This window comes from Mobula hypostoma, chromosome 19 (genome assembly GCF_963921235.1).
Source record: "Mobula hypostoma chromosome 19, sMobHyp1.1, whole genome shotgun sequence".
Lineage (NCBI taxonomy): Eukaryota > Metazoa > Chordata > Chondrichthyes > Myliobatiformes > Myliobatidae > Mobula > Mobula hypostoma.
Window position 1 is genome coordinate 27,188,846 of NC_086115.1, and position 27,306 is coordinate 27,216,151.

General features: G+C 40.9%; 1 protein-coding gene across 3 annotated transcripts in view; it reads left to right on the forward strand.

Moving 5' to 3' along the window:
• Nucleotides 1-27,306, forward strand: part of fam13c (family with sequence similarity 13 member C) — a 125,523-nt gene that overhangs the window by 92,723 nt on the left and 5,494 nt on the right. For 2 of the 3 annotated variants that reach the window (XM_063071581.1, XM_063071580.1), the window contains 9 exons: nt 833-980; nt 1,226-1,291; nt 6,085-6,295; nt 13,685-13,823; nt 16,431-16,512; nt 21,125-21,318; nt 22,458-22,553; nt 25,587-25,789; nt 27,080-27,181. In XM_063071581.1, the coding sequence (XP_062927651.1) occupies nt 833-980; nt 1,226-1,291; nt 6,085-6,295; nt 13,685-13,823; nt 16,431-16,512; nt 21,125-21,318; nt 22,458-22,553; nt 25,587-25,789; nt 27,080-27,181 (1,241 nt within the window). Of the gene's footprint in view, nt 1-592; nt 981-1,225; nt 1,292-6,084; nt 6,296-13,684; nt 13,824-16,430; nt 16,513-21,124; nt 21,319-22,457; nt 22,554-25,586; nt 25,790-27,079; nt 27,182-27,306 lie in introns of those variants that run through there. The other variant, XM_063071578.1, reaches the window with a different exon arrangement.

The following is a 27,306-nucleotide window of genomic DNA, read 5'->3' on the forward strand; positions in this document are numbered from 1 at the left end:
CTGCTCGGCAGGTTCTCCTCCCCCACCCACCGGCTGAAGCTAGCGGGAGCACGCACGATGCTGAGAACAGTTTACAGTAATTTATTTTGTCGAATGGTTACTCGCTTCTTTCCGACAAACCAATGATTTTATTTTTTTTAAAAAGAACGTTTTTACTGCAGTAACCTGAGTATTTTGCACAATGAAAGGCAAGCGCTTGCTCACCAAGGCGAATGAAGTGTACCAGCTTCCTTTGATGTGCTATAATTCAATGGGAAAATGTTCTGCTGACTGGCATTTGCAATTGGCGCGGGCTAAACCTGAGCCGATAGTTCAAACAATGCCTGATAATTCTGCCCACGAAGATAACGTTTCATGCATAAGTACTCTACAAATTATTTCTTCGCAGAGACCTAAAACTGCGCCCAATCTATGCTTTTATGAATGAACTGCACTGGGAGGGGCAAATTGTCACCAGAGATGATGTCAGCAGCCTGGATGAAACTATCGCACAGAGGCTGGCCATTAAGGACAGTTTTATCGCGCTGGTTTGTCAGATTGGCTGACGAACAAATCATGGGCTGCTGACGGAATGACTGTTCCCACTGGACTTGGGTCACGATTAAACTATAATCCGAGATGTGCTTTAACTGCGGAACCCAGAACGAAACGGTAGCCTATTAGTCATCCTGGTTAGATGGCTTTAAGTTCAGATCAGCACCGCTGGCCGTCACACAAGTGTTCAAGGGTCTTGGCACCGATATTGTTCGCTGAAGGGACACTGAGGCAGCTGGTGGCTGAGCTAGCGATCGTGCTATCGTTTCATGGCATCATGTTCTGCTTTTGTCTGCAGAGCTCCTTAATGAAGCTGCAAACGCTTGACGTCGAGATGTGTTCATCTTTTCTACCAAGCCCGGAGGAAAGATCTGCGGCGCAGTGTAGCAAGGAGCAAGCCCCCCAAATAGGGCGAAATGGGGCAGCCGATGAAGGAAGCAGCGGCGGTAAGATATCTGATATTCTTGTCCCTAGACAGTTAAAGATCGAACTGTAGGCTGTGAATCAGAAAAGCCTGTACTCGCTGTGCAACGCGCCTGTTAAGACACTATTATAAAAACAACCACTGTCATTTCATTTTACGTTCAATTAATTTTTCATTAATAAAAGTGAATGTTAAATTTCCATCTTTATTATAAATAATGTTTGCTGCATTCTATTTTATTTTGTACATTTTGTTTTGTTTTGTCAGAGCACACCACCACCATTGCCCCTATTATTGATTTCAAACTAATGCATCAGCAGCGAGATAGTGACGGTAAGTACGCTTTCACACTTTCAATTAAAAGGCGCTTTTCTGAGATCTGCCCTTTAATTACGCTTCGATGTTCCTTTTAACAGCTTGTCACAGCTAGTGAGAACTGCGTGTGAGGAAATACCTCATTTATTCCAAACACAACACTCGCAATCAATGAATGGATGGCGGCTTGTTCACTGATATTTCCCTTACGTACGACTATTTTTTTTCCAAATTGTCACCTCTGATTAAAATTGACCTCTTTTCTTAACGACGATGCAGCTTTGACTGAAACTGGCTGTTTTTATCCCGTTGGGCTCAGACATGGTGATGGATTTTGTCAATTGCATCACTCTCTTAGGTACTTCCATGGGGTGGAGGCTGACTTAATTCCATTGTAGGTCAATGGATTGATTCCATCGTGGTTACCCTCAGACCATGCTCGGGAGTTGGGGCGGGGGGTGGTGGGTGTGCAGGTGGCTGGGTAGATAGGGAGGTAGTGCACATCCGAAATTTACACTGTGCTTGGGGCAGAGAGACTTGGGGTTCAATTTTGCATTTTCTTGTGGTTAAGTCAGGGATCCTCATGGACTGGTGCCGATATTCCGCATTTTCTGGGTGGCTTTGAGAACATTCTTGAACCGCTTCCTTTGGCTGTCCGGTTATCTCGTGCTATGAGGGAGCTCAGAGTTATGTACCCCGTGGAATCCGGGGTCAGTGTGCCTGTTGGTGCTAGCAGAGTGTGGTTTGGGCCTCGCCTCTTTGATGTTTGTGAGAGATGGCAGGTGTTGGCCTCCGTGTGATGCCTTTGTGGAGACAACACTGGTGGTGTCTCTCCACTGCTTTGAGGTGTCTGCTGATATTCCATTATGCAGGACAGGAATTCTATTTCAAAACTCTTTTGAAGCATTCAGCTTCTCAAAAGGAAAATAAAATTCCTTGATAAAAGAAGCCAGAATTTCCCATTCCTTTCAAAATGGTTAGTTAAAGCATAGGCTATTTGACTGACTGAGCATTGGACAAAGAATGCTCAAAAATAATACTCTGACCTAAATACACACTGAACTACCTCATGACTTGAAGGGAAGCTAATTTGAGAGACCATATTTTCTATTTGGAGCCTGTGGCTACAAAGAAGAATTATCTTATTGTAGACTTTCACTTGCAATTGGAGAGAGAGCATTTAGTGTTTGTTGACTTCGTGTAATATTTATGCAACTAAAGCTATTAGGTTTTTTAGGTGTGAGTGATGGGAACTATCATTTTAAGAGTACTTAAATAGTACGCTGAGAATTGATATTTAATCTGGTACAGAAGGCAAAAGCTATGGGTACAACAAATGAACTCCATTACTGTATCATAAAACCTTTGGATATTTAGAAGAGAGCAAAGGGTCCTATAGGGATTTGTATTTTTTTTAATGCAATAAGCTCTTTGCTACAATGGGTATTTGGCTTTTAAGGTACATGTTTCTGTCCTCATCGAAGGGTGAACAGTTTCAAGTTCCTGGGTATTAACATCCTTTATTATCATCTCTGAGCGCCATGGTAGTAAAGCGGTTAGTGCAACGCTACTATAACCCGGGCATCAGAGTTTGGAGTTCAATCTGGAGTTTGTATGTCTTCCCTGTGGAATGTGTGTGTTTTCTCTGGGTGCACCGGTTTCCTTTCATAGCCAAAGATGTATCAGTTAGGCTAATTGCTCATTGTAAATGGTCCCATGATTAGGTTAGGGTTAAGTCGGGGGTTGCTGGGCGGCGTGGCACAAAGGGCCTATTCTGCTCTGTATCTCTAAAGTTAAAAAAAAATGAAAGGTATGTCCTGATCCAAAATGCGGACACAGTTACAAAGAAGGCACGCCAACAGCTTTATTTCATTAGGAGATTGAGGAGTCTTGGTAAGTCACCAAAGGCTCTAGCAAATTTCTACAGATGTACTATGGAGAGCATCCTAACTGGTTGTATCACTGTCTGCTATGGAGGGGTCACTTGGAAAAAGCTTCAGAGAGTTGTAAGCTCAGTCTGTTCTACGATGGACACTATCTTACCCAGCATCAAGAAAGCATTCAAAAGACGATGCCTCAAAAAGACAGCAAGGATCATTAGGTATCCCACCACTCAGGACGTGCCCTCTTCTCATTGCTACCATCAGGGAGGAAGTACAAACTCCTGAACAGACACACTCAGAGGTTTAGGAACAGCTTCTTCCCCTCCTCCATCAGATTTCTGAATGGACCAGGAACCTGTAACTGCTGCCTCACTATTTTATTTAGATATATCTTTTCTTATTGTAAATTATAGCCTATTTTATGTATTGCCCTGTACTGCTGCCACAAAGCAATGAATTTTGTGACTTATGTCAGTGATAATAAATCTGATTCTGATTCAAAATCAGAGGGTTTGGGATAGATAGTTAAGATGAAGATTCTGTACAAAGTCCCCTATAAACCAGAAATTGGTGGAAAAATGTACTACTCATTTGTAAAGAAAATAAGTTACAGAAATATGGCGGTAGAGAGTACCCTAGCCTTGGCTGAAATTCTGAGGGGAGTGTCTGATATTTTGGACCTGAATCTAGTACGAGATTGAGTTTCTCAGTCCGTCCCTGGTGTCTATTAGTTCATTGCGTTGGCTTGGGCTGTTGTAACCTGCTGCCTACTGCTCGTCTTTCAAAGTGCTAAATTTAGCACAGACCAGGAAATATCACCAATAGCACTAGTGCATTGTCTGAGCTTAAAGGCATTTCTGATCTTGGTATCCTTGGTGCATTAAAGGCATTTGGATCCATTCCAGTCTCCCCATCTTTACAGAAGAGAATGTGCCTAATACCATGAACAGAACTCATCTGTACTTGAGTGACTTTTTGTTTTGATGCCTCTGTTCCAGGAGAACCTTACCCATCCCCCTACAGCTGGAACCGAGATGTGAAATTCCTTATAATGACTGGCTTTGGGTCCTTTTGGATGGTTTTCAAAACTATATCTTGTTCACCCCCTCATTAAATGTCTCCAGCCCAATCATCTTTTAGCAATTACTAACTTACCTCATTTACAATAGAATTTCATTATGGAACATCGTTCTTTTCTTTGGGGAACAGATATGTGAATGGTAGGCATGGAATTCTAACAAGAATCCATAGGTTTAAAACATGAAAAATATAAAATGAAATTTTAAATTTCATATAATTAGATTTTTAATATATATTTCATTGTATTAAAATGGATCAAATGCTGGTAATGATTTACCAGAGTGAGCTTTCCTCTTGCCTTCTTGACTGGTGACTTTTCATCCCATATTCTGAATGGTTGCCATGCAGATGGGTGAGATCCAAGAGTTTGGTAGGCAGAGTGGGCGAGGGAGAGTTGATGGACTTCAAGCTCTTCGTCGTCTGGGATCAATCATTGTTGTGTTCTTTAGAATGAGACATGAACCTGGTCTTGTCAGGATTTGAAATAATAACCTCATCAGAGTGGATCAGTAGAAGTAGAGAGGGAGCTGGTGTAAGCCTCTGTCATCAGATCAAAGATCAAAGAGTCCTAAGTTACACAGCTGCTCAGGATAAGCAATGACACAGGCTCTCGCATCTTTCTCTGCACCCTATTTACAAACTTGTGTCAAATAATAGTGTGACTCATATCCTGGAGTGAGGCTTGAACCCAAAGCACTTTGATGGCACTTTGATGGCAAGATGAGAGAGCCATACTTTGATCCAAGATTGGTGCTTACTAATTAGATGGTAACAGCTTTATAGAATGTTGAACATTGCAACACAATACAACTGTTCGGCTCACGATGTTGTACCGACCTTATACCTTACTTTAAGGTCAATCTAGCCATTTTCTCCTACGTGCCACACCATTTCTCTTTCATCCATGTGCCTACAGTGCCTAACAAAGAGTTTCTTAAATGCCCTTAATGTATCTGCCTCTACCACCACACCTGACAGGGAGTTCCACACACCCACCATTCTCTGTGTTTTAAAAAAAACTACCTCTGACACACCCTCCAATCATCTTAAAATTACGCCCCTTTGTATTAGCCATTTCTGCCCTGGGAAAAAGTCTCTGGCTATCCATTTGATCTATATTTCTTATCATCTTGTACACCTCTGTCAAGTCACCTCCTATCCTCCTTTGCTCCAAAAAGAAAAGCTCTAGCTCCCTCAATCTGGTAAATTGCTGCACTCTCTCTAAAGTTTCCACATCCTATAATAAGGTGACCACAACTGAACACAACATTCCAAGACTAACTAGGGTTTTAAAGTGTTGCAACATTACCTCATGATTCTTCAGCCCAATTTCCTGACTAATGAAGGCCAACACACCACATGCCTTCTTAACAACTATTAACTTGTTGCACAACTTTGAGGGATCTACAGATATGGGCCTCAAGATCTCTCTGTTCCTCCACACCGCTAAGAATCCTACCATTAACCCTGTACTTTGTCTTCAAATGTGACCTTCCAAAATGAATTACTTCACACTTTTCCAGGTGGAACTTCATCTACCACTTTTCAGCTCTGCTCTGCATTTTTTAACTGTAAGCACAAATGTTGAAGTTTAAAAAGTCACTTTCATCAAAATTAAAAATAGTTATGTTCAACAGTAAATTTTTTGTAACTTGCATGTCAGGTAACCTTGGGAATTTGCACTTTGTTCACGATTACATGGTGATCAATGCATTTCTGAAGCATGATGTGTCATATTATTCCCGACACTGCTGACACATTGCTGCTTTTGCCCCTCTGCATGGTGATGATTAATCTAATAACTTGATAAGAGAGCGAGCACTAAACCCAGTCTTTGTAACATTTCAGAGCCGATCCCAGCCTTTGAGAGCTGGCAGAGTGAGCCGGAGAATGGAAGGGAAGCCCATCGATCACTGGGGGCTGGCAGATTGCTGCATCATGTCACTGAAGGAGACAATCCGCTGATATCGCCACGCTGCTCGAGTTTTAGTAAGAGTCAAAGATTTGTACTGGATACAGAGGCTGCTCCATCCCCACCGAGTGCTCAACTCTTTATCATGTGAGGACAGCTAAAGCTTATTACACCAATTTATGCATTACAAATATAAACATTATCAAAGCAACTCTAATTTAAAATACATGTTTTCGCCTTTCATATATCAGCCACTCTGAGAAAGCAAGCAGGAAATGTGTTTGGGGGTGGGGGGGGGGAATCTTATTGAAACCTTTCAAATATTAAAAGAAACGCAACACACACAAAATGCTGGAGGAACTCAGCAGGTCAGGCAGCAGCTATGGAAATGAATAAACAGTCGATGCTTTGAGCTGAGACCCTTCTTCGTGACTGGAAAGGAATGGGAAGATGACAGAATAAACAGGTGGGTGGGGAGGGATGAGGACTAGCTTTAAGGTGATAGGTGAAGCCAGATGGATGGGAAAGGTAAAGGGCTGGAGAAGAAAGAATCTGATAGGAATGGAGAGTGGACCAATGAGTGAAAGGGACAAGGGAGAGGCACCAAGGGGAGGTGATAGACTGGTGAGTAGAAGAGGTAAGATGCCAGAGTGGGGAATAGAAGAGGTGAGGGGAAGGGAAATTTTTACCGGAAGGAGAAATCAATGTTCATGCCATCAGGTTGGAGGCTACCCAGATGGAATATGAGGTGTTGCTCATCCAACCTGAGAGTGGCCTCATTGTGCTAAAAGAGGAAGCCATGGACTGACATGTCAGAATGGGGATGGGGCTAGGAACTAAAGTGGTTGGCCATCAGGATATTCTGATCTTGGTGAACAGAGCTGAGGTGCTTGACAAAGCAGTCCCCCAATTTACATTGGGTTTTACCAATATAAAGGAGGCCGTATTGGGAGCACTGGATACAGTAGATTACCCCAAAACATTCACAGGTGAATTGCTACCTCAAATGGAAGGACACTTTGGGACCCTGAATTGAGGAAAAGGAGGAGGTAAATGGGCAGGTATAGGGTCCTGCTGAAAGGTCTTGGTCCGAAACATCAACTATACTCTTTTCCACAGATGCTGCCTGGCCTGCTGAGTTCCTCTAGCATTTTGTGTGTGTTGCTCAGATTTCTCTTGTTGGTGTAGCATTTCGGTAGCCTGCAGGGGTATGTACCAGGAGGGAGATTATTGGGGAGGGACGAATTGACAAGGGAATGATCCCTGTGGAAAACAGAGAGTGGGAGAGAGATAAAGATGTGTTTGGTAGTAGGCTCCTAAGGCCTAGATAGAGTGAACGTGGAGAGGATGTTTCATATCGTGGGGGAGTTGAGGAGCAAAGGGTGCCGCCTCAAAATATCCTTCTCTCTATCCTAATTAAACTGCATGATTTTGTATGTACTGGATCCCAGGAATGAAAAGGTTACATATGAGGAGTGTTTGATGACTCAGAACCTATATCACTGGAGCTTAGTAGAATGTAAGGGGTCTCACTGAAACCTATTGAAGGGGCCTTGCTGACGTGAAGAGGATTTTTCCTGTAACAGGAGAGTCTAGGATTAGACGGCACAGCTTCAGAAGACAAGGACATCCCTTTAGAACAGAGATGAGGAGGAATTTCTTTAGCCAAGACGTGGAGAATCTATGGAATTCATTGCCACAGATGGCTGTGGAGGCCAAGTCATTGTGTGTAATTAAGGTGAAGATTGATAGGTTCTTGATGAGTAGAGGAATCAAAGGTTACAGGGAGAAGGCAGGAGAATGGAGTTGAGAGGGATAATAAATCAGCCATGATGGAATGATAGCAGATTTGATGGGCTGAATGGCTTAATTCTACTCCTATGTCTCAAGGCTCAGTGTGTAAAACACTAGTCCACAAGTCAGAAGTCTCAGAGTTCAGCTCCCATTCCCAAACCTGGGCTGAGACTCCAGGGGCAATACTGGAGGATTGCTGGGTGCCCAGAGTTGCCTTGGGCTGGATTGAGTTGGGAAACCATGGGCTCCAATCACTTGCCCCACTAAACACTGTTACAAGTGAGAGTGGGGGTGCAAGCAGCCCCATCCGTTCCGCACCCTGGTGATTCAGAAAATATCTGGTCATAATACTGCTTTTTGTGAGACCTTGGTGTGTTAAGTAGGCTGTTATTACTGAAAATTTTACCTTGAAAGATCTATGAATTTTTGCATTTCTAGAAAAATGCCTTGGGATGTGTTTGGTTTTGCATAGCTGGTGTCAGTTCTTTCCAAGTGGCAGAAATCTGATAATCTTCAGGATATTGAGACGGGAATGAGCAGTGTTTGATATCAACTATGTCCTGTTATAATGCCTTGGCTTTAACTTCAAGAAGCTAAGAGTTCGATTTCTGCAGCAAAGTTTGGTTTTTGGACTTCATGTTGTCATCATGGTGCCTGCTCCCTGTCTCCTTTAGCTTCACTCTCAATGTAAGAAAATCAGGCTTACTGATAATGAGAATATCACATCGACTGCCTCCACTTTGTCCATCACTTAACAGACCCAACTTCCTCTATTGATTTCTTTTCTCTGAACTCTTCTTCAATGTCTCCCCTGAAAAACAACCCTCGGGATCCCTGTCCTTGTCAACTACTGCCTCATCTCCAACCATACATTCACCTCAGTCTCTTGAACTTGCTGTCATCTCCCAGATCTATTTCTACCCATGGTAGATATTGTTTACCCCATCCTCCAGCATTACTTCATGTACCTGGTCCCACTGTTACCTGCTCTGTCAAGCCAGAAAATCTGCAATATCTTATTGACCTGCATCAGTACGATTTGTACTTGCCCCTGTTGGACCATTCTCGGTCACCTCTACTTCTCAACCATATATGCCAGCCTTGTATAAAGAATTCTCCAGTTGTGATGAGTACTTGTACCAGTAGACCCTGACTTCCACAGTTGACAGAGTGGAATTGCCCCAGTGCAAAAACGTTTGCACTTCAGAACTGCACAAATCCGTCATTGTTGCAAACGATGGACAACCAATCAATCACATCAGCCTTAAGATATCATCCAATCCCATTGCAGGTTCCACTTGTATACTGACGGTACTGCAGTACCCAATTATACCTAACCACAGACTCTCCTGGTGTATCTCTTGTTTCTCACTTGTATAGGATAAGCAGAACTACATAGGATAAGCACTGAAGCCATCATTTTTCAGCCACATTTTCCTGGCAAGTATATGAAACAGACTATTTGTGACCTTGATACTGAAGTGATCTTTGGATCACATATACAAGTTATGATGAAGACCGCCGACTTCTAGTACCTCAACGCTGCCTTAAGTCTGCTGTGGAAATCTTCATCCACACTTATCAGCTTACACTACCTCTGGGCTTGACATCTGGCCAGACATCAATTCCATCAGTCTGCACTTGGACATCAGTGTAATAATGGAGAGCACTTGTTTACCAGTAACTTACTCACCAGTGTTCAGGCTGGGTTTTGCCGGAAAACAATCAATCTGAATCTAGTGCTCTTTTAAATAATTTTGCCGTCTAAGTAGCAGCACAATTTGTTCCCAGTGTAGTGCCAAATCAGGCAGTGAAACAGCAGTTTCCAAAAGGGTCGAACACGAAGAGAATCTTTACTTTAATATTAATGTTTTTCTCATTATTCTGGTACATATGATAATTCCATCAATCTTTTTGGACAGTTAGGAACATATTAATAGCCTTCAATTTGTCGTCAATCGCATTTCTAATCTAGCAATTATAGCATAAAGTCATGCAGTTGGAAAGAGACCTGATACATTCATCTAGGTAGATGATATGTCAGACACCCTACAATGTATGCACCAGATCGTCCATGAAATCAAGTCAAAGCACTTACATATCATCAGAATTGTCACCTAAGTACTTGTCTATTATTGTTCATGAGTAGTAATGCTATATTGAAGAGAAATCTTCCTTGGTACAATATAGTTAAGTCATAGATCCTCAGCTTAATACGAAGACCACCTCTCCACATCTGATAAGCCTTCCAATAACCTGGTGGAATTTGGTATGCTCAGCCAGGGGTTTCACTGGTGGCAGATTAAACAATTGTGTTCGGAAGGGAATTGGATAACCATGTGAAAGGGATGTATTTGTGGGCTGTGAAAAGATGGGAATGGCATGAGGATGGCTAGATTACTCTTGTATAGATCTAGAGTCCTTCTAAGTTATTACTCTGTGACTAAACCATTTACACTGCCCCCCCCCACGAGAAGTACAGTTCATCCTTCAAATAATGACTCTAATACTATCCCTAATAAACCGGTGCTTTTCCAGTTGTGAGTGAATCCTATCCCATAGAATCTTCAATAACGTCCTGCCCACTTATAACAACTTCTCATTACCACTGTCAGGGAGGAGTGACGGGAGCCTGAAGACACTTTAGGGACAGCTTCTTCCCCTCTACCATCAGATTTCTGAATCCAAGGACACGATCTTACAATTTGATCCTTTTCTTGCAGTATTTATTTATTTACATGTATTTCTTATTGTAACTCACTAACGTTTTTATGTATTACACTGTACTGCTGCTGCAAAACAAAGTTCTTGCCATGCCAGTGATAATGAACCTGATCCCAACTCAGACCCCTGGTCTAAGGCTCAACATCCTATCATTTCCAGGTTTATCCTATTTCCCTTCTTAAATAAAGAAACAACACTGGATATTCTCCACTCTTCCAGGACTTCACCTGTGACTAAAGAAGATACAAAATCTCTGTCAAGGCACCAGCAATTTCCTCTCTTGCCTCTCTCAATAACCCGAGGTAGATCCTATCAGGCCCTGGGGACTTGGCTACCTTACTTTATAGCTATGCACAGTATAAAATGCCTGAGGATTCTCTTTCAATCTACTTGCCAAGGACATTTCATGGCCCCTTTTAGCTCTCCTGATTCCCTGCTTTACTCCTTCCTTTATATTCCTCACCTCTGAATTGATTTCACAACCTATTTACTCACTTTCAAGGACTCTACAACTTGTTCTCCATTTTGTTTGTTTGTTCATTTTTTCATTCCTTTATTTGTTCATTTATTTTATCATATTGGTTGCTTGTCAGTCTTTGTTTATGTATAGATTTTCTTAAATTCTATTATATCTCTTTATTTTCCTGTAAATGCCTGCAAGAAAATTAATCTCAGGGTAGTATATGGTTACATATACTGTATGTAGTTCGATAATAAATTTACTCTGATTTTTATTTACTTTGCCAAAGGCCAAATAATCCCTGCCACACTGGTTTAAACACTCTTGAGTAGCACTAGCAAGCCCTCTGTGAGGGTATTGGTTGTCCACCAGTTTACATGGAACCCATCCTTGTATAGGTCCCACATCTCCTGAATGGTCCAACAACAACCCTGAAGCCCAACAACCCCCTCCACCCTGCACTAGCTCTTTAACCACTCATATTAAACTGCATTTCTTGCCCCACTCACATGCAGCACAGGGAGATAACAACTCGGAGAACTGTCATGGTCCTAGGTTACAACCCTGCAAGTCCTGTCAGGTAATGAGTATGTCGGCAGTCTTCTAATTCCTTGTTCTCAACTTTAATTTGAGTCCTAATAAAGGGTCTTGGCCCAATATGTCGACTGTTTACTCTTTTCCATAGATGCTGCCTGACCTATTGGGTTCCTCCAGCATTTTGTGTGTATTGCTTTGATTTCCAGCATCTGCAGATTTTTTTTGCCATTTGAGTAGTTCTTCTTGTGCCTTGTCTCTAGTGTGGGTGTTGAAAGCTGTCTTTCCAGCTGCAGTATGACTGACCTCAGCACTGATTTCCTCAAGCATCGTGAGCAGCTTTAGGTCTGTTCAGCTCATTGCTCAAGGCCTGCTTGGCTTGAAATCCTCCTTTTGACATAAACTCACTGTCAGCAACCTGCTTAATCCGCCTTTGACACATCACACGTTCAGTTTTCTATTTTTACAGTCCGGAGATAGAAACGTTAGTTTGAAACTTGCTTGAGCATTTTAGTGCAGTCAGCTGATTTAATGAAGTTTGAGCTTATTCCACTCAGTTTCTAGGAAACCCATTCAGAATGATCCTCACACAACCTCCAGGTACCTCACACATGCTCGATCAAAGGTCATTTGGATTCCAGTAATTTGTTAACAGATTGTAGACACAACCTCACTTTTCCCAGGACGCATTTTCTCTGTTTTAAAAGGTCATTGGCAGCTCCATTGATGAACACAATGGTCTCGCACTTCCCTGCTTCTTTAGAATGTGTTTTTTTTTCTTGTAATGACTCATTTCTCTTTTGGTGACATTCTTTTATAGAATTGTTGCACATTCAACCCTTGGAGTTTCTGTTGGATTTGTGTTGAACATGTTGGTTGGTTATTTTCACCTGCTGCTTTGACCTTGTAAATAATTTTTCTCCAGTTCCGCTTGGTTCTCTTTGGAAGGCAATGATTGCTTCTGTTTCTTCTTTTGTGGGTGATTCACTGGGATCATAACTACTCGCTATGTTTAAGCAAGTTTTTTCTAGTTTCCTTTCTCTGCCCAGAAATTTACTTATGCATGTCCTCAAAAGTATGCTAAGGACACTGCTATTGTTTCTGTGTGATTCTTGTGTTGCAGCTTCTTACTTCATCCTGAATGTCATTAAAGCTTTGCCTTCAGTTCCCCACCAATCGATAAAGAACAAAACAGTTGACATTTCAGGTCCATATCCTTTGGTTAGAACACTTCTGATGAAGGAGCCCAGACCTGAAATGTGCCTCTGTTTGTATAGTTGCTGCTTGATCTGCTGTGCCTTTGCCCTTTTCTGTTCCATGGTCACCTCTCTGTGTCCATCACATCATCCTCTGCCAGCTCTACCACCAAGCACGTAATCCACCCCCCCTTTGTTTTTGATACACATTTTCTCCCCCCCTCCCCCATCTTCTACGCCTTAGTCCCCTCATCCTTCCCCATTCCCTTCACCTTTCCCTTTTTCCTGGCACGTCTCATTGGAACCAAAGGATGCCCTGTCACCTTCCCCAGGAACTAAACATTTCGTCCAGATAAGGCAGAGGATCTCCTGCACCTCTGCCATCCCGGTCTACTGCATTGAATATACACAATGTGGCCTCCTCTAAACGAGTGAAACCAAATGAGTGACACATTTGCATAACACTTTACAGTACCAGCATTTGGGGTTTAATTCCTGCTGCTGTCTGTTAGGAGTTCTTACATTTTCCCCAGGCACTTGGGTTTCCTCCCACATTTCAAAGGTGTTGGTTAATTGATCACATGGGTGTAATTGGGCAGCAAAGGCTCATTGGGCTAAAAGGACTGTATCTCTCAAAAAAAAATTAGCCTGTGTCCAATAGTCATTTGTGAAACAACCAGTTTGCTCCTGTATGCAGAACATATTGAAAAGATGTTTATTATTTTGTTTGATTATGAGCAAATTGGTGACAAGGATATTTGAGTATGCATGAAGAGTACTCCTAACCTCTGACCAAGCATTTCCCCTTTATTTTACTGTTCTCTAAAGGCCAAGAAACTCTTCATTAGTTAATTCTGAGACTGAAAATGGTCCAGTGTTGGTTATGCAACTAACCAAACAGATCCAGAACCTGAGAAAGAAAATCCGGAAGTATGAAGAAAAATTTGAGCAAGAGAAGAAATATCGGGTATGTGATTTTAAAAATAAATTAGATTTAATAATAATTTTGGGGATGCAATACCCAAAGTATTTGTGTAAACCCAGTAGTGGTGAAAAGGTGGCTTTCAAATGGATGAGTCTGATTAAAAATCTTTTTTTTTACTGACTATTGAAAGAAAATCAGTACACAAAGTCATAGAGTGATAAAGTGATGGAAGAGGCCATTTGACTCAATACGTTTTCACTGACTCTTTGTCAGAGCTATACATTCCCTGCTCTTTTCCTTAGGCCTTTAAATCTCTCCCCTTAAATATATCAAATTCCCTTTTGAAAACAATTGCTGAATGCACTGACTTTTAGAAAGAGCATTCCCTGCTATTATCGTTCACTGCGTATCTTTCCCCCAGCGCCTTTACCATCAGAATCAGGTTTATTATCACTGATGTATGAGGTGAGATCTGTTGTTTTGCAGCTGAAGTTCAGTGCTACAATAAGAAATATTAAAAAAAAATTTGTGCAAAAAGTTGAGGCAGTGTTCATGGGTTCATGGTCCGTTCCATCAACAACGTTCTTTCCCACTGTCAATTTTGTATTGTGCTGCTGCTTTCGCTAATCTTAAATCTGTGTTCTCTTCTTATCATCCCTCTGTTAGTTTGTCCTTAACAAATCTGTATCAAACTCTTCCAGGATTTTTGAAAACCTTGGCAAATCTTCTCAGAGGCTGAGGACAATAAACTCAGCTTCTCTTGTCTCTCGGCATCACTGAAGTCACTCATGTACAGTAGAGTTCTTCTGAATTCTCTCTGTACTTCCTAACACATTGACTTCATTCCAAAACTTTGGTGCCCACAACTGTCTGTAGTACTCCTGCTGGGGTAGAATATAAAGGCCTAGCACCATTTCCTGCTTTTTAAAAAAATTCCATGTTTCCTCAAAGTTGAGGGAACCAGTATGCCTGCTTAGTCTTCAGCTTTTTCTGCAAGCCACAGGGATTTCTCATTCTTATTAATTTAAATATTGTACCACAAAACTAATATTGTTTCCCTTTATTTTTCAAAAAAAAGCAACTTCACACTTAACCACATTAAACTGTCTGCACACTTCTGTGTCTCTATATTCCTATATCTTGTTACTATCCTATTCTTTGAGTAATGTTTCACACCTTTGAGAGATGCTCAGACCTGAGAATATTTCCGTGAAGATCTGATTTTCCCAAATGTGAATTTGAAGGTGCTCACTGTGAAATTTAATACAGAGCAGAACTTTACATTTTTTTCTTGAATAGAATTGATGAGACTCTGACTTCGTAGAATCAAGTAAGAAAGAAGACCTATGGATAAATTGTGTAAAAGCTGCCTCTTTAAGAGATTTATATAATTCGTCTTACTTGTGAGATTATCCCTTCCAAAGTTCAAAGCAAATTTAGGGTCACCATATACAACCTTGAAGTTTATTTTCTTATGGGCATTCACAGTAAATACCAAAAAATAACCCAATAGAATCAATGAAGGACTACACAAGACTGACAAACAACGTGCAAAAGACAACTGCAAAAATAAAGATAAAATAATAATAAATAAGCAATAAATATCAAGAACATAAAATGAAGAGTGCTTGAAAGTGAGTTCATTGGTTGTTGGAACAGTTCAGTGTTGGGCTGAGTAAAATTATCCACTCTGTTTCAAGAGCCTGATGGTTGAGGGGTAATAACTGTTTTTGAACCTGGTGTGTGGGTCCTGAGGCTTCTGTATCTCCTTCCTGATGGCAACAGCAAGAGGAGAGCATGGTCTGGATGATGGGATCCTTGATATTGGATGCTGCTTTCCTGCAACAGTGCTCCGTGTAGATGTATTCAATGGTGGGGAGGGCTTTACCGATGATGGACTGGGCTGTATCCACTTCTTCTTGTAGGCTTTTCCATTTAAGAGCATTGGTGTTTCCGTACCAGGCCTTGATGCAACCAGTCAAATATACTCTCCACCGCACAGCTGTAGAAGTTTATAAATGTTTGGGGCACTCCTCTGTTTTTGTCGATGTATGCAGAGAAAAAAAAAGAATTTCTGGATGTATATTGTATATATTTCTCTGACATTAAATGTACCTATTGAAACCTATTGGAAGTTTTACATGACATACTGAATCTTTGCAAACTTCTAAGGAAGTGGAAACACTGCTGTGCTTTCTTTGTAATGGCATTTATATACTGGACCCAGGATAGATTCGCCGAAATGATAATGCCAAGGAATTTAAATTTGCTGACCTCTCCACCTCTGACGCCTTGATGAGGACTGGCTCATAGATCTTCAGTTTCTTCCTCCAGATCGTGCTTCTTGGTCGTGCTGATATTGAGAGGTTGTTGTCACGGCACCACTCAGCCAGATTTTCACTCTCCCTCCTATATGTTGATTTGTCACCACCCTTGATTTGGCCAACGACAATGGTGCTGTCAGCAAATTTAAATATGGCACAGGAGCTGTGCTTAGCCACACAGTCTTAATCATTACAGCCATTTATATAATTTCACCATGTTTCAGCAAATGTTTAACAGTCCTTAAGTCTGTTAAAAGAAGTCTGTGTATTACATAGAGCACATAATTAAGAACTTTAGGATAACTCCCAATTGTTACGTTTTTAGCCCTCCCATAGTGATAAAGTTGCTGATCCAGAAGTCTTGAAGTGGATGAATGACCTAACGAGGGCCCGTAAGCAGTTAAAAGGTACGGAAGTTTACAGACTTAATGTGGTTGCATGCAGTTTGTGAACCAGTAACTTTCAGTGGTGAGGTTCAATACATCAAGATTCCAGATTGTTTATTGTCGCTCTTCAGTACGCAAGTGTAAAGGAGAACGAAATGATTGTTACTCCAGATCCGATGCAGCATTAAAAAACACAATAAATAAAAAGAACACAATAAATATAAATATAAAAGTAATCCTATAAAATGCAATGTACAGGTAACTATTATATTCATAGACTACATAAATTAACTCTAGGTGATGTGTATGTAGTGGTGATGAGGGGTGGTGGGGTGGGTTAATGGGTGGAGGTGTTGGTCAGCCTGACGACTTCAGGGAAGTAACTGTTTTTGAGTCTGGTGGTCCTGACGTGGATGCTGCGTAGCCTCTTCCCTGATGGGAGTGGGACAAACAGCCCATGAGCAGGGTGGGTGGGATCCTTCATGATGTAGCTGGCCTCTTTCCAGCACCTTTCTGTGTACATGCCCTTGATGGTGGGTAGGCTGGTGCCAGTGATGTGTTCGACAGTTTTAACTACCCGCTGTGGAACCCTCCTGTCCACAGCAGTGCTTTCCAGTATGACCTGGTGATGCAGCTTGCTAGGATCCTCTCCACTGTCCATCTGTAGAAGGTTGTGAGTGTTGATGTGGATAGTCCAACTCTAATCAGCCTCCTCAGAAAGTAAAGGCATTGGTGAGCTTTCTGACTGCAAAGGATGTGTTCTGGGACCATGAGAGATTGTGCGAGATGTGCACTCTCAAGAGTTTGAAGAGTTTCCACTGCTGTGCCGCTGATGTGAAGAGGGATGTGAGTGGTGCAGGTTTTACTGAAGTCAATAACCATCTCCTTTGTCTAATGGCATTCTAGGAAGAGGTTATTTACCTGACACCAGGTGGCACTATACCAAGTGCAAATTTCTGCAGAGATCTTAGCAGCAAACCGATGCAACATTCCATTCTTAGAAAATTACCATTCGTACCAAATCTTTTAAAAAGCTTGAGAAAGCTGACTAGTCACACAGCACATAAAAAGCAAAATCATCTGGGTTATGAGTAGCTGTTTGTTGTTGTCGCATTATCAAAAAGTTCCATTCCAAAGCAGAGCGATAATCTATCTAGTTATTTATTGGATGCTTTTAGATCTTGAAGTACCAAAGGTTAAAGACTCTCTTTCAGTAATCTACTTTGGCCTATGCATATACAGTATACACATTGTTTTGGTTAATCTATAGTGTAATCTTTATACCCGTACTGATAGTCAACAATTAGACTACAATAACAACACCCAAGGAGCAAAGAGCAGGAGTGGCTGTTTGTGCCTTTTGCTGAAGTGGGTTCAGCCAAACTTCATGGATCAGAACAGTTGCTTAGATCTGGAAAATATTCAAGTAATTGCAAATGGAGGGAATATCACTGGGGAACATCTAGGACACAGGACTCATAACATCAGAATGTTTAGAATAGCAATGGTAAGGTAAATATAGTTAGTTGGAGAAATGCCACTTTCAATGGGATGAGAACAGATCAATCCCAGAAAAATGAAGTCAAAACTTGCCAGGCAAAACTGTAATGTAATAATAGGTATTCATGGAGATATATATTTGTGTTACACTCTAGGTAAATGCTCATGAATGAGCAGGGTGGGGAAATTAAAACTAGAACTGTGAAGAGCACCAAGAAGATAAAGTGAAATAGATCAGAAAGAAGAGCCAGAATTGAACAAAACACTCTAAGTGTGGTCTAACCAGAGTTTTATAGAGCTGCTGTGTTTCCTCATGGTTCCTAATGAAGACCAATACAACATATGTCTTCTTAACCATCCTATCAAGTTGCAATGTTGACTTTATTGTCATAATGAAAAGATACAATGAAAACTTATATTAAATACATAAAATAAACCTGTAGAAGGATAAAAGATTTTGTGAGGAAAGGAGAGTGATGAAATGACAAAAAGGAAACTTGCCCATGAAGTCAAGGGCATGGCTGAGGTACCCATTTGGTACTTCAAATCAGTTTTCGTCAAGGATAGAATCTTAAGGAAAGCTGTAGTTAAATTTTGGAAGAGCTAAAAATTTGAAGTGTAGATACTGGATGAACTAGCCACATGTAATGGATACAATATCCATTCCAGGTGGAATAGACACAGGTTGTTATGGGAAGTGAGGAAGGAAATTTACAGAGGACCTGACCATAATTTTCCAGGCAAATATAGATTCAAGAGTAGTGCCTGAGGACAGGAAAGACACAAATGGTATACCTTTGTGTAAAGAGAAGGTGTAGGTACAGACCCAGTAACTACAGACCAGCTACATTAATCTTGGTGATGGGGGAGTTTTGAGAAGCTATCAAGAACAGTGTTAGCTGTCACTTGGACAAGTGTGGATGAATCAGAGAAATCTAGGAAGAATTTGTCAAAGCAAATTATCTTCCAGAGTTCTTTGCAAGAGGGATGGTCATTGAGGAAAATATGGTTAATTGTACATATAGAATTCCAAAGGTGCCACATAATGGGCATGTGATCCATATTATAGGTTATGGAATAAAATAAATTGTAGTGTCATGGATAGAAAGTTAGCCAAGTAACTGGAAACAGCGTAGTGAAAAGAGGGAAGTGTGCTGTGTTTCCCAGGGATCAGTACAAGGACCACTGCTTCTCTTAGTATATTACAAATGAGTAGAACTTGTGTATACAAGACACAAATTCTAAATTTTCAAACCATACATAACATGGGTGCTTGGTGAAATGTGAAGAAAATAGTAATAGAATTTAAAAAGATAAATATGTGCAGATTGGTGACAGATGAAAGCTAATACTGAGAAATCTGAAACGTTACAATTTAGTTGGAAGAAATGGTAGAAATCAGAGGGCACAATACTAAAAGTTGTAAAGCAGAGAGGTCTGGGATAATAGATAAAATGTTAAATGTAACAGAGCAGTTTGAGAAATTAGGCTTTATAAATTGACAACTAAAGCACAACAGTACTCGAGTCATGATGAGCCTTTATAAACCACTGTTGCAGTAACAGGTTGAGTCGAGTCCAGATTGCTGCCACATTTAGAATGTAAAGGCTTTGGAGAGGATGCAGATGAGATTTTCTCAGAATAAAGGAAGGGAATCCAATATGAGTGGTTAAGGTTGTGAAGAGTGCAGGCAGAGGAGACTGAGGGTGCAGCTGACTGAGTTTAACAACTGGGAGATGGAGATTGAAGGCAAATGTTCAAAAACCAAATAAAGAAAAATATTTTGACGCAGTAAGTGGTTAAAGTTTGCAGGTTCATTTGAGGTGGTTAGTAGTTGAGGCAGATTCTATTGTAGTGTTCAAGGAAGGTGTGCATCTTTGGGGAGAGGGAGACAGTGGATCTTGCTGGATTGTACCTGTACTGAGCTAGAATTGATGGGCCAAATGGCAATTTTCCCTGTTGCAACCATTCTGCTACAGTTCTCTTGCTTAAGCCAGGGAAGTGGATATTAAAAGTTAGTTTTCTTATAAACTGTTACATTGCATTTTGCCCACACTGAAAAACATGAGACAATGGGGTTAAACCATTTCATTTTGCAAACAGCAAACTTGCTGGAAGATCAGTTAACCTATTTTTAGCAGAGTTGGCTCTGGGTAGAATGTCATTCAGGATCACAGTAGAAATTCTGGCTCATCTATAAATTGAATCTCTGAGTCATTCATGCCCACAGGCCAACCTCAAATGAGCTGCAGCTTCAGTTACTGATCCCAACAGATCTTCAACAAACAGACTGCAGAAGGAGCAGGGATGGTTCATCAACACATCAAAAATCAAGGATTAACTTTATTTGCACTATACACTTAAATGCATGAGGAATTTATTAACCCCTGGCTATATAGATAAAGTCAGGGGTTAAAGTACAGACATGGAATAAAATGTTCATTAATATATGAATAGCAGCATGTATTTACAATGTCAACAGCATTATAAAAAGTAGTTTCAAGTGTTTACAGTGGAGTGCAGTGACAGAGGACAAATAGAGGGGATGGGGATGGTATAACTAGAATGGTTGATCAGATTAACTGTCTGGGGGAAAGAACTTTAAGGTGGCGTGAAGTTTTTGTTTTACAAGCTATAACGCTTTCCAGAAGGAAGCTTTTAGGGAAGGCTGTTTGTGGGGTAGGTAGTGTCCACAATGAATTTTCCTGCCCACTTCTTTGTCCGGGATACACACAAGTCCTGCAGTGATGGTAGACAGCAGCCAATGACCTTTTCTGCTAACCTAATAGTTTACTGCAGTTTTTGTATATTGTGAGAAGATATTGTGCCAAACCAGACAGTAATGGCTGATGACATCTGGTCCTGACTAGCTTGTAACCTTTACCATTCATCTATTAGTCTCACCAAACAATCTACTTTAAAGTTAAAATTTTCAATTCAACCAGAAACATATGTACAAAATCATCTTGCAAAGCAGCATATGTTATTTCTACAAAAGATCTTCAAGGGTGAACGTCATAATGACAACATTTGTCTGATAATGTTGTTTTGAAGTGGTTTGGGATAATTTACTGAAGCACTAATTGTACAATGTTATTATTCATTGCTAGTATTTTTATGTCTGGTTTCATAGAACTGAAACTAAAAATCTCTGAGGAGGAGAATAATAGGCGGCACAGACATCGAAGCAGTCTTCTATCTGACAAAGAGAACAATCAGCATGCCTCAGAACTGCAGCAGAAGCCAAGTGTGGAAGAGACTGTACAAATAGTGATGAAGAAGTTAAAAGAAAAGCAGGAAATGCTTGGCCTTCCAGAAGATGTTAAGGTATTTCAACTTTGAATAAAATGATAGCTATTTTAATAGCCTGACCAAACCAATTGACAGTATCTAGCACAGGAAATGACACAAGAACAACAGAGGTTAGATAAGGTCAACATACAATATTGCCTGTATCCCGATGAAGGGCCTCAGTCCAAGACATTATACATCAAAGTTGCTGGTGAACGCAGCAGGCCAAGCAGCATCTATAGGAAGAGGCGCAGTCGACGTTTCAGGCCGAGACCCTTCGTCAGGCGCAGTTCGCCTGAAACGTCGACTGCGCCTCTTCCTATAGATGCTGCTTGGCCTGCTGCGTTCACCAGCAACTTTGATGTATGTTGCTTGAATTTCCAGCATCTGCAGAATTCCTGTTGTTTGAGTCCAAGACATTGACTGTTTACTCCCCTCCAAAGGGCAACAAACAGTCGACGTTTTGGGTCGAGGTCTTTCTTCAGGACTGAGAAGGGGGAAGCTGCCAGAATAAAAAGGAGAGGGGAGGGAAGGGAGGATAGCTGGAAGGTGATAGGTGAAGCCTGGTGGGTGGAAAAGGTCAAGGGCTGGGGAAGAAAGAATCTGATAGGAGAGGAGAAAGGGAAGGAGGAGGAGATCCAAGGTCTCTGCCCGAAACATCGACTGTGCTTCTTCCTATGGATGCTGCCTGGCCTGCTGCGTTCCACCAGCATTTTGTGTGTTTTGCTGGAATATGTTACTTCTCTACCCTGAGGGTGGCCTCATCTTGGCACAAGAGGAGACCATGGACTGACATGTTGGAATGAGAATGGGAATGGGAGGGCATCTCTGATGTCCTGAAATGGAAAGTCATGTCCCGGGAACAGCTGCTGTCCCCGCTTCTCAAACACTATTCTACTGAGACTATCTTCAATTCCTTCCATCCCAGCCCTGTCCCCTTTCTCCTCCCTCTGTACAGAACTACTACTCCTCATATAAACAGATTTCTCTGTATGCTCCTTCTCCCCTTGTACACCATCCCTACTCAACCCTTCTGTTTTCCTCCTCCTCCATCCTGAGTCTCAACCCCTTCTTCCTGAGCACTGCCTCCTACCAATTGATGTAGATGTAGTGTTCCTTGGTTGAAGAGTTACCGAAGATCTGAGTTTGCTAAACCTCTGTGTTTATTTGGATAGGTATCAAAGCAGGAAAGATTGCTCATGAAGCCACTCTATGACAGATACCGAAGCATACGGCAGCTTCTCTCACCTGTAGCTACAATTCCCACTATTGTAAGTAAAGCAATCAAGAATCAACTTTATTCACCATATATGCATCTACATGTGCATGGGATTCTAGTTAATTGCGACATATCAGGACCAGTACATTTTGGCCCAATTAAGCAGTTGTCCCAATTAGCCGAAGTTTCATGGAAATTAGATTATGAGGACACTCAGTCCTCGCTTATTGTCATTTAGAAATGCGTGCATTAAAAAATGATACAATGTTCCTCCGGTATGATATCACAGAAACACAAGACAGACCAAGACTAAAACTGACAAAAACCACATAATTGTAACATATAGTTAAAACAGTGCAAAGCAATACCGTAATTTGATAAGAGCAGACCATGGGCACGGTAAAAAAAAGTCTTAAAGTCCCGATAGCCCCAACATCTCACGCAGACGGTAGAAGGGAGAAACTCTCCCTGCCATGAGCTTCCAGCGCCGCAAACTTGCCGATGCAGCTTCCTGGGAGCACTCGACCACAATCCGACTCTGAGTCCATCCGAAAACTTCGAGCCTCCAATCAGCCCTCCGACACCGAGCACCAAGCACCATTTCTGCTGTGCGCTTCGACCCCGGCCCCGGCCGCCAAGCAACAGGCAAAGCTGAGGATTTGGGTTAAAAAGGTATTAAAAAAAAGACAAACTATCATTTAACTGACTATTTAAGTGAAATACAGAACAAATTCGACCACTAACAATTGAGTATTATTTCCTATTGGTTATCGACGGAGGAATTCATCCACTATAGGCAGCCATATGACTGTAAGTGAACTAACTCAGCGCAGACACCAGTGCAGATAGTGGACTGCCATCAAACAATGCTTATGATGAATGCATCCTCCAAATGTTTGTCTTCATTGTAACATTCAAGATGATTATTCTTTGAATTCTTCAAATTCTTTATAGTTCAAAACTTCTTGAAGTAGTGAAATCGTTTCATTTTCATTCCTGGCTGTTTCTTGCATCTCCAAGCCTGAATGCTTGAAAATGTAGTGAGCAAAACAGTTCTGAATTATCTTACTGCTTATTTCCCACCAATTATCAGTGACAAAAGTCACTACTTTTTGAACACAAACTGATGCTATTTAAAAACTAAGCACAGTATAGTGTTCAATGGCCACAACAAGCGCTTGTGACTAATGCTAATTACTAAGTGTTTGGCAACATTCTCCTGTCCCAATTAAGTGGCATAATGTCCCAAATAAATAAAGGGAAAATCCTGGCTATTTTCTCAATAAGTGTTTGTTCTTTAAAAGTTGTCCTAAATAAGCTGCTGCCCGGCTTAACTGATGGCCCTATTAACCAGAATCCACTGTATTAGGATTTTGCTGTAGTGTGTTGGTCAGAGTGCAACAAAAAAAGTAAATTATTCAACAATTACAAGGAATGAATAAAGAATTATTGAATGTTATTGGTTTTTTGTTGCAAAGTCGAAGAACATCAGTATGGCTGAGTGGAGCGATTTCCCTAATCATTGTTCTTTGTATATGTGGTATTTTATTCTACCACGGATAGTGTACCTGACTAACAAGAAAGGCTTTAATGCAAACAACATTACAAGTTCATATAATGTTTGTTTCTAGGCTTTTTAAGATTTTTTTTATTGATAATAATTGAAAGAGCAGGTCATTGGGTCAAATATTTGACCATAGAAGTAGGCAAAGACTCTTAGGAACAACACAAAGCTAGGGCCTTAAGTGGCTGAAAGCATGTTCAGCAGTAATGGATGAAGGAAGTGGCCAAAGTTGAAGCTGAAATATAAAAAATGTTACTGTGGTACCACACAGGGGTATGAATTGAAAAAAAAATGACATTTCAGAGGGTTGATAGGCGGTAGGGTTTCCAAAGATAGGGAAGGTAAGATCACTCGGCAGAGAGGGGCAATTTAAAGATAAGGATAGTCAAACTTGGAATCAGCAGAAACATATGAGGCTGGAGATTCTGGAACTTAGAACAACAGTTCTGGAACCTAGAACAATTCTGGAGGAACTCAGTACATTGAGCAGCATCTATTGGGGACGGGGAGGCAAGGAATTCCTCAGAACCCCACCCATACAGGTGCTGCTCAGCCCACCAAGTTTCTTCAGCTAATTGTTTGTGGTTGTAATTGATGTAGATCAGTGAGTACCTAGACTATGGACACATTGGAATGATTTAGAATGTTGAGAGCTGAGTTATGGATGAAACGTTTACAGAATGTGTATAATAGGAACCTCTCTGGGAGCCTTTTGGCACAAAGGGTATCAGCTTGAATGAGCTGATAATTGGGTATAAATGAATGATACTACTTAAATGGAACAAGTACTACTCCAGGCCAGACTCTCAAGATTCCTCTCATGCATCAGGATGATGTTTTAATTCTACATATCACCAACCCTCTTGAACTTGAATGGGGCAGCTGGTGATAGGCTGGGGGTTCAGGCCCAGTTCTAACTGGCCCATAAACTCATTTCACATGGTCACATGGAATTCTTCTAATCCAAGGAGATTCTCATCAACTTTGTCAGATTTGAGTTAAGTCAAAAGTCCCATCCATAGCACAAAATGCTGGAAATACTCAGCAGATGAGATCGCATCTGTGGGAAGCAAAGAGTTATTGTTTCAGCTCAAACACTCTTTGTCTGAAGTGAGAAGGGGATGAACAAAGCTTGGTAAGCTGTGGAGAGATATCACCTCCCACACCATTTTGCCTCAGCAGCTTTTTCTCCTATTCAGTTTTGATGAAGGGTCTACAACGTGAAATGTTACTTTTTCCACAGATGCGGCCTGACCTGCTGACTATCTCTAACATTTTCTGGTTTAGTTTCAGATTTTAAGCATCTGCATATCATTTTTGATTTTTGTGAACACCCCAACATGACCCCTGCAGGTTCTGACAATGGAGTGCCAATTATCAGTAGCCACTAACTATCTAACACAATAAACAATGCTAAGTAAAGACTTTCAGTCATCTTACTTTAAAGCTGTGTAGTTATTGGCTGTCTTCTATATGGCATGATTGTGGGGTGTAATAAAGCTGGTAATTTCACTTCTGTAGGAAGAAGAAGGTTCTGATGAAGAAACCATCCTGAAGGGCAATGAAACATCTTGCAGACCAGCAGCTGATTTTCCATTCCAAGAATTTGTAGATAATGTAGGTCATCGAGATGAAGATCGTGAGCCAGGATTTATCCCCCTGGAAGAAAAGAAGGACACAAGGCAACTTACAAGTTCATTGTCCAATTTACATGAAGCTTCCATGTGAGTTTGGAAGCTTTTGAAGGCCTCTGTTTTGCTTGAATGGTTCTAATCAAATTACATTGACTGGGTTGATTAATGGGTTGCTGGGAATTTAGTGCTCAAATTTTGTTCTGTCACAGCTAAGTTCGTATAAGCCATTATCAGCTGGAAGTTTAACAGACTGTCGGCTGTCATGTATGTAATTTTATTTATTTATGTTTTTGAACTGAACACGATATTTCAAGTGTGTTCTAATCAGGGTTTTATAGAGCTGCAGCATTACCTTGCGCTCTTGATGTCAATCCCCGACTAAAGAAGGCCATCACACCATACACCTTAACAACTCCATCAACTTGCTCGGCAACTTTGGGGAATCTATGGACGTGGAATGCCTCTGTCCCTTCACACTGCCAAGAATCCTGGTATCAATCCTATATTCTGCCTTCAAATTTGACCTTCCAAAATGAATCACTTCACACTTTCCTGGGTTGATCTCTATCTGCCACTTCTCAGCCCAGCTCTACATCCCGTCAGTAGCCTGTTGTAACCTATGACAACTTTCTACATTATTCACAACTCCATCGACCTTTGTGTCATCTGCAAACTTACTAACCCACCCCTTCCACTTCCTCATCCAAGTCATTTATTTTAAAAAAGGACTCGAGGAAGTGTCATTCAATTACAGAAATTTGACCTGACAGAATTCATAAATCGCAAGCCAAAGATTTGAGATACAGAATAAAATTTGCTCTCCTGGAAGTTATGGTGGGGGAGAAAAGATCAACAATTTTTTCAACTCTAATTTCTTGATGCATGTGTGGATGGTATTATGGTCTTGTCATATAGAAAATTGTGTTTTCTAGGAATAAGAATACAAAACTCCATGACCCCCCCTCCTTTGTAAAATAGGCTGCACCTATATTAACAGTTCTGCTGTCTCTGGAATTAAACCTTAAAGTGTATACCACTGATCAGAATATTTATTTCAGGTTGATGTTCTCGAGGCCTTGAGCAATATTTCTCTCTCAACTAATAATGCTAAAAAGGAAAAGACCTACTTATTATCTCATTGCGGTTTGTGGGATCTTGCTGTGCACAAATTGGTAGTTTATCCTATTTTACAAAAATGACTTCACTAGAAAATTGCTTTATTGACTGAAGACTACTTTTTGATAACCTTAGTGATTTATGAATGAACAGCATTCCTTTATTGGGGACTTTGTACCCCTTTACCCTGTCATTAATTATGCAAATTCATAATTACACAACCTGCAGTGCCATATATCATAAATATTTTCATTATTCATACAGGCCTGAACTGTTGGAACACCTTCGTGAAACTAGAGCAGAGAAAAAGAAACTCCGTAAAACTCTCAGAGAGTTCGAAGATCAATTCTACAAACAAACAGGAAGGTAAATTAGGCCAGGAAGTTAAATGTGCAATTCTGTATTTCTAATAAAGCAGTCAAATCATTCATTTAATGAAGGGAAATTTTGAGGATATTGTTAATTAAGCATTATCAATGAAACAAGCTAGC